The sequence below is a fragment of the Schistocerca serialis genome, chromosome 3 (genome assembly GCF_023864345.2).
Source record: "Schistocerca serialis cubense isolate TAMUIC-IGC-003099 chromosome 3, iqSchSeri2.2, whole genome shotgun sequence".
Taxonomy (NCBI): Eukaryota; Metazoa; Arthropoda; class Insecta; order Orthoptera; family Acrididae; genus Schistocerca; species Schistocerca serialis.
Window position 1 is genome coordinate 56,913,172 of NC_064640.1, and position 17,086 is coordinate 56,930,257.

The 17,086-nt window shown below is 38.5% G+C and overlaps 1 protein-coding gene across 7 annotated transcripts in view; it reads left to right on the forward strand.

Moving 5' to 3' along the window:
* Positions 1–17,086, forward strand: part of LOC126469704 (coiled-coil domain-containing protein 177) — a 304,381-nt gene that overhangs the window by 229,766 nt on the left and 57,529 nt on the right. For all 7 annotated transcript variants that reach the window (XM_050096880.1, XM_050096881.1, XM_050096884.1 and 4 more), the window contains one exon: positions 15,765–15,956. In XM_050096880.1, the coding sequence (XP_049952837.1) occupies positions 15,765–15,956 (192 nt within the window). The remainder of the gene's footprint in view (positions 1–15,764; positions 15,957–17,086) is intronic.

Here is a 17,086-nt window from a genome sequence, read left to right on the forward strand (position 1 = left end):
TGGACTAAAAGTCAATATTTACACTGTCCAGTCACATTAATATGGCCACCTGTCAAAAGCCCGGACAACCACCTTTTGCAGTCCGAGCCACTGCGAGACATGCAGGAAGAGAATCAGTGACATTCTGAAAGGTACCAACAGGGATATGGAGCCATGTCAACTCCAGTGCCACAGTCAGCTGTGCTAGGTTCCTTGGTCGAGGATTCATGGCACGAACAGCCCAGTTGATGGGGTCCCACAGATTCTTGATTGAGTTCGGTGGCCAGAGGAGTACAGTAAACTCATCCAGGTGCTCTTCGTCCCACACATATGCACTAGGAGCTGTGCAACACATTGCATTGTCCTGCTGGTAGCTGCCATTGTGCTGAGGAAAAACAAACAACATGTAGAGGTATACATAGTCCCTAAAGATATATGCAAACTCATGTTGATCCATTGTGTCTCCCAGAATGACAAGATCACCCAGGGAATTCCATGAAAACATACCCCTGACCATAATGTACCCTCGATTGTTGCAGGGTGTCTGCTTCCAAACATTTCATGCTGTACATGTCAACATCCATCTGTCTGGTGGAGCATAAAATGTGTTTCATCTGAAAAGGCTACCTGTTGCCACTCAGTGGATGTCCAGTTGTGTTATTGGCATGCAAATTCCAACCTTCATTGCTGACGAACAGCAGTCAGCATGAGTGCACAAACCAGACAACCTTCTGTGGAGGGCGGTACGCAGCAATATTCACTGAATAGTCATTGAGGGGAGAATGTTGGTAGCTCCTCGATTCATCTGCGTCGTCACTTGCTCAACAGTTGCACTTCTATTTGCCCATTGTCTCTGCAGCCACTATTTGCTCCTGTCATCTGTGACCTATGGTGCACCACAGTGCTGGTTTGGATAGTGCCATTTTGCAATGCACAGTATACTTTAACCACAGCAGCAGGTGAACAGTTTACAAACTGAGCTGTTTCAGAAATATGTATACCCTTGGTCCAAAAGCCAATGATCATGCCCTTTTAGAAATCACTCTGTTTCCACATTATGACCACTACTGCACTGTTTTCCACATCTGCATCCCTGCCATTGGCCATCCCATCTGTGAGTGGTTTTTGCAAGTTGATGTTGAACATAAGCAGTAGTCACATTAATATGATTGGACATGTGTAATAGCTTATCAGATATAATCAGATAAAGTTATCTGCCCTGTTGATGCTCTATGATAGTTATCTATGATACATCCAGGAGCTCTTTAGGCAGCCCTGACTGGGGTCCCATATTGTGGTGATGGATATGGTGCCAATGACGATACAGGAGGATGACATTGGGACAAAGTAATTCATCAGTTCTTCAGCAGTGAAGAAGTTGTAGGTGAACATTGTACAGGTTTCATCACATTTAGTTCTTACACTTAAGCCAGTATTTTTATGTTTAACTCACTCAAGATCATCACTTACTGTGCAGCACTGAACACAACACTAAGCATCTCATTAAGTTATGCTTTCTGTCATAGTTACTCAAAACTATAAATAGAATACTGTAACTTTATAGAGCTCCATGTCTCTGACAGTGTGGTGCAAATTACAGGTAAGAGAAATATTCTGTGCCATGATCACCTACCTATGGTAGCTGAACACAGTTTTCTTTGTGGTTGCCCTACCCCTGCACTCATACATATCACTTTATCTCGTGTTTATATGATGTGGGTGTTTATAAGACCTGTACTCTGCTGCAAAATGAACAATGGTGTGACAGTGGCTAATATACTTTTTGCTAAGGTACTCTCTAACTTTGAGGAAGTTTGAGTCCTGAAGTTTGTATTCCATTTACCACAATTTTTCACTCCTTCTTTCCTTATTCTGTTTGGTGTGAATGTTCTTATATTTTCTAAATTGGATGTTCACAACCAGTGTGATACTTCAAGATATCTGAGATAGCTACCGTGTGATTCTTCAAAATCCCAGAAGAGCCTCTACTGGAGTCACACTCGGAAACTCCAGTCACCCAGATGAGCACCCCGTATCATATTCACCAAAAGGTCACACTGTACTATTCATAAGAAAGTTGTAAAGCCAGTGATGAAGATAAAGGTATCACCATGATAGGCCTCCATAGCATTCAGGCCAATTTATATTCTGAGTAACATGCATGTGTATTGCTTTGTGTGTCACTTTTATGTGTGCTGTGGCAAATGCACATTTTTGCCTAGATGTATACCTAATAATCTGTCAATGTAGCTTCATCTCTTTCTCCTCCCCCCCCCCCCCCCCCCCACCCTACCCCTAGGTTGAATTTTATGTTCTGTACACCTTGCGACTGGATGTGCAGAAGACACCACATAATCTGGCCTCCATTGTAGCTCTGGAGTCTGCAGCTACAACTTGTAGATCATCTGCATGGCTCACAAACCCTTCCCACACCCTAACCATTTCCACTTGTACTAGAAGAGGCTTCAACACAGTGTTACAAAATACATGCCCACATGTCAACAGCAGAGGGTGTACGTTGGCAGTCTTCTTAATTACCATATAATTCTGAAATCAAACTTCCTGGCAGATTAGAACTGTGTGCTGGGCCGAGACTTGAACTTGGGATATTTGCCTATTGTTGGCACGTGCTATATCAGCTGAGCTACCCAAGCACAACTCAGAACCTGTCCTCACAGCAGCTTTACTTCCTCCAGTACCTCATCTTCTACCTTCCCAACTTCCCAACATTCTGGATACGAGTTACAGTTATTCAAGACCCATTGGTGTGATCTTCAGGTGTATCTTCACCAAATGAGTTACGTTGTTCTGGTTTATGCTTTACATTTTATTTTTTACTTGTTTTGCATATGTTCCAAAGACATGTACAGTGAAAAGCTCACAATGAATGTGTGATCTTGTAGTCCCACTAGACATATTCATGAATCAATCAATATAATTAAGTATACTTCCAGTGAGAACACCAGGCTAGAGTCAAGTAATACATCTGCCAGCACCAGGTCATGTGGGTAAACAAAATCCGCAGATTAATGACTGCAATGAACTGTCTTGGCCTTACTTGTCTCAGCCTCCTGATGTGTACTATAAACCTATAAGAACTTTGGGAGATTTAAGATTTTGAACAAAAGAAAATTTGCATTTTAGATAACTACAGCCAGAGGAGAGCACTAGTACTGAGGTGAATTATGTGATCAGCATCATAAATCCAATAGCTTAAAAGTCATTAACTGAAACGATTTCAGATATCAAGATTTGTGCCTGACAAGAAAATGCAAAGGGGAATTCAATGTGTAGAAATAAAATCCGTACTTAAAGTCCAGATAAAATGTGCAAAAGGTTGTAGAGTGTGTTATCAGAAACCTCTTAGCATAATGATGTAAATAACACAATGTTGTGTGAAAGTCGTAATAAAAGATGCAAAAATTAATATAGGATATATTAACAGAAAAAACAGAAAGCTTTTCAACATGACAAAGCAAATTAAAGATGACTTCTGGTAAAATATATTTAAAGAAACAATAATCGTTTTATTAAAAGTCACATGCTGTATCAACTGAGCTACACAAGCACAACTTTTTTGTGCAAACTAAAACATAGTATGTGTAAAAATTATCTTTTGTTCACAAAACAATGGTTTACAGTGTTAAGATACTTTTTGGATACACAATCCATAAGACACCTTAACATACAAATTACTCTTGAAAGCTTACCACTAATATATTGTACATGTTGACTCCAAGATAACTTATCATCTAAATATGCCACCAAAAATGTAACATAACTAGGATCATCTGACAGAAACTTGCCTTTCAGACTAAAAACCATGTGCTGTGTTTTATTGTCATTCAATAAAAAGCCATTTGCTTTAAACCAGTTGGAAGCTTGGTGCATTGTCTTTGCAACACAACTTTGAAGGCTACTGAGGTCATTACTACAATGAAGAAAGATTGTATCATCTGCATATAGAACTGTACTAGACTTTATAAATGATGGTAGACCATTGATCATTATTAGGAACAAGAAAAGGCCCAATACAGATCCTTGTTCTATTTTTGACATTTCCTTGCCAACACAGACAATTTGTCTATGGTTCTGTAGATGCAATTTTACACTGAATAGCCAAAGAAACTGGTACACCTGCCTAATAACATTTAGGACCCCCAGAAGCACACAGAAGTGCCACAACACGATATGGCATGTACTCAACCAATGTCGGAAGTAGTGCTGGAGGGTAATGACAGCATGAATCCTGCAGGGCTGTCCATAAATCTGTAAGAGTATGAGGGGATGGAGATCTCTTCTGAACAGCATGTTGCAAGGCATCCCAGACATACTGAATAATGTTTGTTTCTGGGGAGTCTGGTGACCAACAGAAGCGTTTAAACTCAGAAGAATGTTCCTGGAGCCACACTGTAGCAATTCTGGTTGTGAGGTGTCACATTGTCCTGCTGGCATTTCCCAAGTCCATCGGAATGCACAATTGATATGAATGGATGCAGGTGATGATTCGGGATGTTTACATACATGTTACCTGTCAGAGCTGTATCTAGACATATCAGGAGTCCCATGTCACTCCAATGGCACATCCCCACACCATTATAGAGCCTCCACCAGCTTGAAAAGTCCCCTGCTGACTTGCAGGGTCCGTAGATTCATGAGGTTGTCTCCATATCTGTACACGTCCATCTGCTTGATACAATTTGAAATGAGACTCGTCTGACCAGGCAACATGTTTCCAGTTATCACCAGTCTAATGTCAGTGTTGATGGACCCAGGTAAGGTGTAAAGTTTTGTGTCATGCAGTCATCAAGGGCATACGAGTGGGCCTTCAGCTCCAAAAGCCCATCTTGATGATGTTTCATTGAATGGTTCACACACTGACACTTGCTGATGACCCAGCATTGAAATCTGCAGCAATGTGTGAAAGGGTTGCGCTTCTGTCATGTTGAATGATTCTCTTCAGTTGTCATTGGTCTTGTTCTTGCAGGATCTTTTTCCAGCCACAGCAATGTCAGAGGTTTGATTCTACTGGATTCGTAATACCTGTGATACACTTGCGAAATGGTCGTCCAGGAAAATCCCCACTTCATCGCTACTTCAGAGATGCTGCATCCCATCGCACATGCACTGACTATAACACCATGTTCAAATTCACTTAAATCTTGATAACCTGCCATTGTAGCAGTAGTAACTGATCTAACAACTGCACCAGACACTTGTTGTCTCATATAGGTTTTGCTGACCGCAGCACTATATTCTGTCTGTTTACATATCTCTGTATTTGAATACGCATGCCTATACCAGTTTCTTTGGTGCTTCAGTATAATAATTTAAGGCTGTTACCTTCAGTGCCATATAATTCTATTTTTTCCAGAAGTGGTGTGTGCTCTACACAGTCAAAAGCCTTACTTAGATTGCAAAATGTGGCTTGAGGAAAGCCTTTATCCTCAAACTCTTGATGTATACATTTTACTACAAAGTCTATAGCATCAACCGTTGACAAATGTTTCCTATAACCATACTGTGATTCACTAATTATTCCTAGATTTTCAAAGTAAACATATAATTGTTGGTAAATTACACATTACAGTACTTTAGAAAAAGCCAGGACTATAGAAATTGGCTTCTAGCTCATTAGGAAAATATCCCTCAGGTATGCATTTGTTTATACAATTAGTTAAGGGATACACAGTACAATCTATTATTTTATTTAGTATGTTAGAAGATATGCCATGTACATCTACACTGTCTGATGGTTCCAGCTGTTTTGCTATTCTTAGTACGAGAATAGGAGGACCTCGGAGAAGGTAGACATGCATGTATTAGCTGGTGGTTTACAAACATTTTTTGAAAGGTTCTCTGATGAACTAATATCAGGTTTGATAACAGAATTTCCTACTTCCTCAACTGATTTAATAAAGTAATCATTGAATTTTTGGGACATATATTAATTTTCTTGTTTCTTTCATTTTTAGCAATAATATTTATTAGATTCCATGTGGCTTTGCACTTGTTAGTGAAATACTCAATATTTCTGCAGTTGTGTGCTTTTTTGCTTCCACAATGGCTTTTTTGTAATAATTCCTATATTTAAGATAGTCTGATCTGGCATGGTCAGCCTTCAGACTTTTATGTACATTGTGCAACAGCATAACTTGATTTTTCAGATTTGTTAATTCCTCACTATACCATGGATTTTGTTTATGTGTGGCCTTGCTTTTGAAGCCTTTGTCAATTATTTTGCACTTCTTTATGGGAATGCTATCATTAAATTGTGTCAAAGAGCCTTTCAAATGTTAGCTTTGCTGACAAATCCTTACACAACGTATAATGTGTGTCACCATAACACTGGCCAAACCAGTCTCTGTCTGGAAGGGACTTATGAAACCAGACAGCTTTATCATTTGTGACATGTCTCATGATTACGACTTTTGGGAAGGCCTTCCAATATTACTCTTGTCAGCAGAGAACCTAATTTTACAATTTAAGGATACAGAATCATGATCTGAGAATGGAAATACTGTCACATCACATGATTCTTCTGTAGCTTCAAAATTGACAAAAATGTTGTCAAGATATGCTTCATCTCTTGTGGATATATTATTGATAAAGTGTAAACTGCACTGTCATAGAAGATTTTTCAGCTCAATGGCACTACATTTGTGTGTCATTACATCAAAATCTGAATTCAGATCTCCACTTATTACAATGTCATAATGCAACCATTTTGACTCTCCAAATATATGTAACAGCATGTCCAGTTTTTCTAGAAATACACTGGTGACCTTAGGTGATCTGTACAAGGATAATATTATTAATTTAAAACTATTAGTGACTATATCAGCAGCTTCAAAACTTTGTTCGTCAGGCAAATACTCTAGATCCAACCTATTAAAGGAGCAACTGAGTGACTGGTTAATATAGATTGCTACAGAACTTCTTCTATGCACTTTACTGCAGTAACTATAAGGGGCATTCAAATGAAACCCAGTCAGTAGTGTAAAGTAACGGTAATAATTTTACTAACTCAAAAATGTAATTATACGCAGTACACATACTCAAAAATAGTCACCAAAACTGTTGACCCGTTTCTCCCATTGCGACCGTAGCCAGTCTATTCCATCCTTAAAGAAGCTAGTAGGCTGCTGTCAGATCCAGGCGTGGACGGGGGTGGAGACCCACACTGATATCCACTAACTGATGGATCTCGTCCACAGTGATTCTGCGGTTGTCCAAGACTAAAGCATTCTCTTCCGCAACAATTTCCTGTGTGATGAAACAATGAGCCTGTCCCGGACGAGCATTGTCTTTCAGTGACTCGTGCCCCTCAAGGAATCATTTGCATCATTCCACAACGCTTGAATGACTTGGACTGTACTCACCATTCACATCCTTCATCTGTCGATACATTTCATGGCCTCCAACTCCCTCTGCCGCCAAAAATCGAATCACTTCTCGTTGTTTCTGCTTACTTGCCTGCATGTTCAGTAGTGGACGCTAACTTGTGTGACCACCCTCTCTTCAGCGCGAAGCCACACTGACACTATGCAACATCAAACAGTGTGCCCACAACAGTCTCTCTACCAATAGATGGTGCCACCATACCCGCAGTTATGTGGCGCCACCTTGTGTGTAAGGCAAAGGTAGATGCACAGACCAGTTTTCATTTGAATGAACCTCATATTTGCTATATTATAGTTGTCAAGTATCACAACTGTAAGTTCACCATCAGTACCCCAGTATTCACTCAATCAAAAAGTATGAAATTTATTATCTATGCCAAAAGTATTCACAAAAAATTCTTTACGTTTTATTCCTTGAATGTTCAGGTGGAAAATTTTAATATCAGAATTGTTATTCCCTTCAGACTGAACCTTTTGGTGAGAAGCTATAGTATCTTTTACACTCCTTACCTTATGGGCTTCTTCATCTTACTGCATTCCACTAAAAAGTCATTTAGACTGGGGTATGATAGTAACATAGTCACAAACCTGAACAACAAAATTAAAAGAAAATTAAAAGCAGAAAGTAAAAAACCATTAACAACATTACAACAGAACCAAAGACAATCACAATCACTCAGTACCATAACTACTACATTGGAAATGTGGTACAAATCACTCCACATTTGCAGAACACATAAGAGAACATAATCTAAACCAACTACTAGAGAAGAAGACATGAAAATAATTAGGAAACCAAAGCACAAAAGAAAACGATGTTGAATGATCAAATACATATACCAAACAACTCATTGTTTACACTAATAGATAAAATAATAGAATAACACAACAATAGAGTACTGTTATCATAATAATAATAATAATAGCACCTAACCCCCTTTCCACACACTTGTCCGTGAATCTCTCCACTAAATATTTAAACCAAAACTCAAATGGAAAAAAAAATCCATGCACACACACACACACACACACACACACACACACACACACACACACACACAAAGGCGCGTGCGTGCAAGATAGAAACATAACAGAAATAAACAGACATTAGTTTTCAGCATATACTTCGTTAGGTTGGCGACATGTATGTGTAGGTAAACAAACCAAACAGGATGAGATACACAATGAACTAAAAGTAATTATGTGTATATTGGTGTTATGTCTATATTAGTGACAGATGACTGGTAGTGCGTCACAATAAGAAAGATAAACAAAATGAAAAGTGGGAAGAAAACTGTTCAAAACACAAAAACATGCTTATGTTTCGTAAATAGAGCAGTAGTGCAACCTCCATGTGACCAGATGAGAGATAACACTACTGCCGACTGAAAACAGGAAGAACTGTAAGTAATCACTTATTTGCATAAAAAGCAAGAAGTGAACTGTTTTATAATCTACAAATAATACATATCAAAACAAATGTGCATCATTATAGATCCCACTGATGATGCCTTAAAGTGAAAAAAAGGCGAAATGTGTCTGGGAAAATAAAATACAGTGCAACAAGAAAAGCTGTGTTTGCTGTGGAGCATGGCCACACAAACAAACTCATTACCTACAGCGAGGCTACAAGATGGATCCAGCTGGAGGCTGCTCTGAATGTACTATTGGCTGTCAAGGCTTTTAATTAAATATTAATTTCTTTAACTATATTTTCACAGGAGATCATGCTTAATTTGCTTTGTCATGCTGAAAGGTTTTTTTTATTAACCAATCCTGTATTACTTTTTACATCTTTCATTCTGACTTTTATGCATCATTGTGTTATTTACATTGTTATGTTAAAAACAATTAATAGACTCGTTGTTACATTTAAAAAATTTTATTCAGATTTTAAGTATGGACGTTATTTCTGCACATTGTATTTTGTTTTAAGTTTTATTCTCAGGCACACATTTTGCCATATGAAATTGTTTTAGTTGTGAGTATGCAAAAATTTAGCTAATGAGTTCATGATGCTGATCATTTATGTACCTCAGCACTAGAGCCCTCTACTGACTATAGTTGCATTCATATAAGTACTGGACAACCACAGGCTGTCACCAGTACTTGCTATGTACCTATGTGTACAGACTGTTACATGATGATACTTGTATCAGGACACTTTTAATATTATACATTAGCTATTCAACCCATACCACATGGTTCTTCCTTACCTGACCCTGTTCTTCCAGACGTGTGGTCATTGCAAGTTGAAACCAAGGTCGAATCTAGTACAGATGTGGAGAATGCAAGCTCTGATTTCAATTATGAAGAAATGATGCCACATTTTCTGACACAAAATGATCTGAATAACTCATTAGGAACCTGAATCTTTCTTAGGCAAATAGCTGAACTTTTGGGTTTGCGTCTGAAACAGTGCAATTTGCTAGATGAGGATGCTAAGGTTTGTTTCTTCTGGCATCATCAGGCTGCCTTTACATTGCCCTTTAACATGGAAGACTCACTCTGTTACTGCAATGATGTGAATGGTCTGTTTAATGCTATGGGAGTGAAACATGTATGAGCAGAATTGTGACCATTTGTTGATGGCTCCAAAACTAGCATCAAAGTGATGTTCCTTCACAACAGCAACATACATCCTCCTGTTCCCAGCAATATGGAAGTTTTGTTGAATAAAATTCAGTGTAACAGCCACTAGTGGCAAATCCACATAGACTTCAAAGTAATTGGGATACTTGCAGGATTACAGTCTGGGTATACAAAGCATTGCTGTTTTCTTTGTGAATGAGATAGCTGTGATTGGAAGAGTCATTATAACAGACAGATATGGCCTACCCATACACAAATAGAACATGGTTGGAAGAATGTAGAAAACGTTCCATTGGTGAATTTGTCACCACCACTTCACATAAAACTTGGACTTATGAAGTCATTTGTTGTTGCAATCGACAAAGGTGGACCTGGTTTTATATGCGTATGTCAGAAATTCCCTGCATTGTGTGAAGCCAAAGTGAAAGCACAGTGTTTGTTGGCCCTCAAATTAGACAACTTGTTCATGATCTTGATTTTATCACAGATTTTAGCCATCTTGAAATGGACTGCTGGAATTCTTTCAAAAAACTGTGTTCTGATTTCTTTGGAAACAAGAGAGCAGACAATAGTGACATGCTAGTCAATGAACCACTACAGTTTTGCTGCAATCTCAGTTGCAACATGTCATTAAAACTGCATATTCTTCACACTTTGACTCTTTTCCTGCTGGTGCTCTTGGACAAGTCTCTGACGAACGTGGGGAAAGATTTCATTGGACCTTATATACATTGGAGCAACACTATCAGGGGCAATGTGCAACAAATATGATGACTGACTACTGTTGGGTACTACTGCTGTATAGTAGTGACATACATAAGAGGCACAGCAAACATCCAAAAATAATTCAGGAATGTATGAAAACATATTTCATTAGCATTTCATGCTCTCTGTGTCGATAAATTATGCAAGTCTCACAGTTTGATAAATTGAGCACAGAGCTGCACCGATGTCAACAGTGGCCATTTCCAGCACTTTCTGTGACGTTTGTCAACAAGAGACAATCCTGCGTCAGTATCACTGTAAATATTTTCTGGGCCAGTTTCATTTTGCCCACCCTGTGTTATGCATACACAGTGACATCTTTGTGTACAGGAAATCAAATGATGTACAGATAACACCAAAAGGTATCAAAAAATTACATATCATTTTTCAAGCAAACCAGTATGTACAGAAGTATTGCTACTTTTCTGTAGATCACAACTAAAAAGTTGAAAGAATGTAATACTAACCAATTCACATGTCAAATAATCACATTATTATGATTTCATGGAGCTACTTCATCTAAACAAAGCTACTAATAACAAAATGCACAAAGTATTTCAGTAGTGAACTGAGCAAAAGAGAGGACCAATTTTGGAAATGCCATATTTCATTCGTGCTGAGCTAGAGGCTGCTCTTGCCAAATATCAGTGAGTGATAATGACATACTTGAGGGAGGGATACTTGTTAGTCTTTCTATCCTTGCCCTTCACCCTGTTATTTTAACCATGCAGAAATAGCAGTCATCTACGTGATTGGCAGTTTCCCTCCAGAGCATCAGAATAGCAAAAGGCATTGCAACTTTACCTTTTTATTCACCCAACCTTTAAGATGAGGTGAACAGTTCGCACGAACAATATGTGGTGCCAATTTTTGCTCCTGATCACCTAAATTGCACCCAAAATAAAGATCGTACAATTTCTTTGCTATGGGTGTCACATGTCATCTGCATGATTTAATAGTGTACCACCCACAGATGTAGCAAACATTATTTGGGTGATTTAAAGATACACATGACATTGTACAAATGCGGACAGAAAATGCACCACTAAAACAAAACAAAATATTCAGCACAAGGTATATTTATACTGCACTATTCACACATGTGAATTCACAGCCAAACAAAGGAAGGATGTCCTCATGACTCATAAGAACATGGTCTTCAGGAGCAACAGACCGTGAGTCACATGCACTTTTGACATGTTGTAAAAGATTAATTATAAGAAAAGTTTCTGGTAGTCGCGTCAAGAGCGTGGCAATAATAGGTTTCATTTCTTAAGAAATCTATTTATTTGATTTTTATAATCAGTCTTGTGTAATTAAGTATTTTTAAAACTGAGGGTGCTACAAAAACAAAATAACATATTATATATATGAATACTGTAATTGTTCTTGAAAGAACAGATACTGTTGATGACCTTGCAGCTTTTACCTGAAAAAAAATGATGACTAACAGAAACCCTCAGCTGCCGTCAGGTGTTGTTGATATACATCGATGTGGACAGCAGAAAATGTGTGTCCCGACCGGGACTCGAACCCGGGATCTCCTGCTTACATGGCAGATGCTCTATCCATCTGAGCCACTGAGGACACAGATGAATAGCGCGACTGCAGGGACTTATCCCTTGCACGCTTCCCGTGAGACTCACATTCACAACTGTCCACAATTTTACGTATGTAAAGTACCTTATAGACATTTGCCCATCCACTCATTACTCGCGCACACTTTGGCGTAAGAGTTTGGGCAACCTGTGCGCATTCGCACAGACGAAGGTCAATGGCTGGGTAGCCTTTAACTATATATATGAAGACAGTAACTGTTCTTGAAAGAACAGATACTGTTGATGACCGTGCAGCTTTTTCCTGAAATAAATGATAGAGCGTCTGCCATGTAAGCAGGAGATCCCGGGTTCGAGTCCCGGTCGGGGCACACATTTTCAGCTGTCCACATCGAGGTATATCAACAACACCTGTCGGCAGCTGAGGGTTTCAGTTAGTCATCAAATAACATATTCATGATCCGTGTGTGTGTGTGTGGGGGGGGGGGGGGGGGGTGACGGTCAAAATGTGTAAGAAACATATCCATTTCCGTTACTGAAAAATTTTTTGTTAATCAGTGTTATTTGAGTACACCTGGCTGTTTTGCCTCACAGGTAAAAATCACAAGGAGAGAAGTGAAGTAGTTGAGGTGGCTAGGAGATTGCACTGCCTCTGCTGATTGTCCTGTCCTCATTGAACAACTTTTGGCCTTGTGACAAGGTTGTTGAGGCAGCGCTCTTGCTCCATTCTGCTGAAAACAACCATAAAGTCATTCAACTTCTGTGAGTTGTTTGTCATGGGGATAAAACGTTTTCTGAACATACCAATTAGCATTAACAGTTTGGTAAAAAAAAAAATCATTTTGTGACATGGACACAGACATGTTGCACCAAACACTAACTTTGAGATTGTGCAATGGCTCTTCAGAGTACTGACGAGGATTTTCTGGTGCATAATGGTGCATGTTCTGTCAGTTCAGTACCCTAACAAGATGAACCAGGCACCACAATAAGAAATGAAAAACTGAGGATTCAGAAGTTCTGATGCCACTTCACTCAAAATCCATCAGTAGAACTCAAGATGCAAAAGTTGCCTGGATACGTTAACTTGTGTACAACTGTAGGTTTGTAAGGATATAGATGCAGGTCCTTTTTGACAATATTTCAACATGATGATTTCTTAATTCCAACTTGCACAGAAAAATGGCATTGAGATTTCATCAGATTTTGTTGCATGGTTTCCTCCATTCGAGTAATGTTTTCAGCTATTTGATCTCTTTTCAGATGGTAATGGTTTTTATTCACTACAGAGCCCACTTCACATTATTTTGACACATGTTTTGCACTGCAGACTTTACTGGAGATTTTTACAAAACATTTTCAGTCTTAAACTCTTGTACAAACAGTTCCGCACATCTATTCCCCCCCCCCCCCCCCCTTCCCCCACAAATTGTGGCTCACATAAAACTCAACAATGTACATGTGTTTTTTGATCATGAGCACCATTTTGTATTGCATTCAACAAGCACTACACACGTCTGCTCCGCTCACTCACTCAAACATAATGACACACCAAAGTACTTGCGACAGAGCGTGCAGGAGATACACATGCATAGACATGTGGCAGCAACCGACTGTTGCATAAAAAATTTTCTGTGAGGTGAAGTTCACCTATTCATTAACAAGGGTCATGCCCTTATTAGTATTTAAATATTTTATGGGCAGAAAGTGGCCATTCCCACAGGTAGTCATGCACAGGCATCATCAGTTGCAACAAATGATACAGTAGCAGACTGTAGTGGAGTAAGGGCTACTTTTCCTCATCATAAGAGCTGTTGGAGCTAGTAGTAAGGTGGTGGAATTAGCTTGCAGTTTGAACAGCAGAAGGAAAAACCAAATTGAGCAAAAGGATAAATCATCTTAGAAATTTCCTTTATTAATTCTGCTTTTAATTACCTTAAAAGTAAAACTTTTGTGAAACAAATTCAGGTGTGTTGCCTAGTCAGAAGCAGCTGAAGTTGATATGAAGGTTGTCAAAAATCTAATACTGAAATTTAATGTGCTAAGAAGTCAGTCCTGGTGTGGGTTTCATGCGGGACACTTTGTGTCACCTATGATCAACTTATGAGCACACTTTGAGTAAAGATACTATGTAATTATGCCACATTACAAGGGAATTTCATATCACATATGTAACTGAAGTGATGATCAGTATAGATGAAGGAAAGAGAGTTTAGTACAAATTTTTCAGTGCAGGAGGACAGCACAATTAGCTGCCTTGAAAAATATCAGTCAGTGAAATCTCTTTTTATTATTCAGGATGATAACGGCATAACCCATTAGTTACCTATATGCTAAGAATGTTATTTTCATCCAATAAGTGGAACATCTACAAGGGACGTGGAGTAAGAAATTGAGTGCTATGTATGTCACTAAAAGCAGACCAATGTCAGCACAAGGGATAGTACAAGTAAGTACTTTATTCAAATAGCAGTTCCTTGTGTGACATATCTGCCAGAGCAATTCTCAGGTGGCATCAATACAACCTATTGATGAAATGTCAGGGGAAATTTATGACCAATCACAGAGGTAGTTCACAAGTTTCCCTGTAAAATAGTTTCCTAGGACTTGATGGAGTGTACACAAAAAAATAGACTGCCTTAAAAGTATGTATAAAGCAAAAACAGCCAAGTTCATCTTGACAGACTGAAGTATGTGATGTTTGAAGTGTATTTTAAATGAAGACCCAGAACCTTAATAAAAGTTTGTAATTGCTGGTAACTTTTATGTCACCACAAACTCCTTTGAATCTTCATGGCTAAACCAAAACTGAATGAAACTGGTTTTTCTTAGGTTGTCAGAAAGGGAGTATAGCTTTGGGTAGATTTCTTGCACAAGCAACATTTTTAATAACCTCATTGATTGTTTTTATAGAAGATACCAGTACATTGTTAACATTATTGTTACTATGTTGTTTTCTGTTGTTACTGTGACCTTTGCATGTGGCAATGCTTCACAAATATAAAAAATTCAAGTTTCATCATACTTCAGTCACTGTGTTGAAGTGTAGATCTTGCCTATAACGATTTGTCAGATTGGAGGAGGTGAAGGATTTACCGGTTCCATTAGGACTGTGCTTAACAAAGAAGCATGGAGTACCAACCAAGCTTTGTGGTGATGACAGCTTTAATTTTTTATGTGAATAATCTTTTAGGGGGAAAACACAGGTTTGTGTGCTCAAAAATAAATGAATTTTAAATGTTACATGAATAAATTGGGAGGTATGAAATGTAAATTTTAAGAATATATCTTTTTGATTGGTGTAAAAGTGATCTAAATCCTAAGAATATTGATGTAAAATCCACAAAAATGTATAAAGCTTGAGCTGAATGAAATAATTTTTTTTCTTCCATATAAAATCATCAGTATTAGCTGCACAGTAATGCTTTTTGCTGTAGGTATTCTTTAAGATGTGTTACTATTGTTTCAGTATACAAATGAGCAAGCTCAGTTCCAGAAAGAGTTATTGGCTGAAAAACGGCGCATTGAAAGTGCTGAAAATGCTAGAAAGTTGGAAGAAACAAAGCTCAGTCTTCGCAAATCACAATTACGGCTTGAGAGGAGCATTATGGAAAAAGAGGAGAGGGCAGCCATGCGAAAGAAAATCGCTGAAGAAAGAAAGGTATTCTACTAAATGTGATGGGTTCATTTTGCAACTATTTGTCCTATTTGTGTATTCAGTTCATGCACAGTGCAGTTACTGGACTGTTTATATCTCAGTTCACAGAAATATGTGTCCAGATACTCTGGACAGTAACCATCTAATTACTATGTATGCTGATGATACATTTTGTACCTTCTCGGCAGACAGTGCTGCTAGTTTAAGTAGATATGTACAGAATTTTGTTGACAACATAAATACCCATTTTGAGAACAATAATTTAAGAATTAATACAGACAGAAAAAATGTAATTCCCATGAAGTCATGAGCATAAAATAAAATTCATTTTATCAATCAGGATGTTCTTGTAAAAGCATACTTTGTAAGTCAGTTTTTAAGTATATACTATTTCACACTAAAAAAGTGACTTTGTTTGCATTTCTATTGAACTGTTTGTCATGGTGTGTTAGCATTTAACTGTCCTTGTGCTGTAATATGTTAATCAAGTCAGTGGCAGTGAATTAGCAGTTTGCAACAAATATTTCATTTTGCTCCACTGGAAAATTTTGTGTATGGGGACTTACTCATAAGAAATGAGAGTAAAGCTTCTGATTTATGTACTTACCAAATACATAAAATTAAAGGTGGTCACCCTCAAACCAGGAACCATCTGAGTCCACAAACATCTGCATTTGTTTCTTTTGCTGTTCTAACCATTTCTGAATGTTGTTTTAAGAGAACAACTGTAGTGTGCCGCTACACAGCATACCATGTGGCCAGTGCATTGCCACGACATGAGCACCACTTGTGAGTGGTTGCAGAGTGCTGGCCCTGGAGAGGTTGAGGCAGTCAGTCAGTGTGAGCCTGTAAACAATTACTGGCTTGAGAAAACAGTTACTGCCACCTGTGGTTGGCTAGTTTGTCCAACAGATAGCTGAAGTGGTGGACTCAGAATCTGAGATGAAATCTACTGGGTGTTCTGTTTCATGGTGGCATTGGAATTTGGATTTATGACCAGCTTGAATGGATTGCATTTGCTGACAGCACAAGTGAGCCTGTAAACAATTACTGGCTTGAGAAAACAGTTACTGCCACCTGTGGTTGGCTAGTTTGTCCAACAGATAGCTGAAGTGGTGGACTCAGAATCTGAG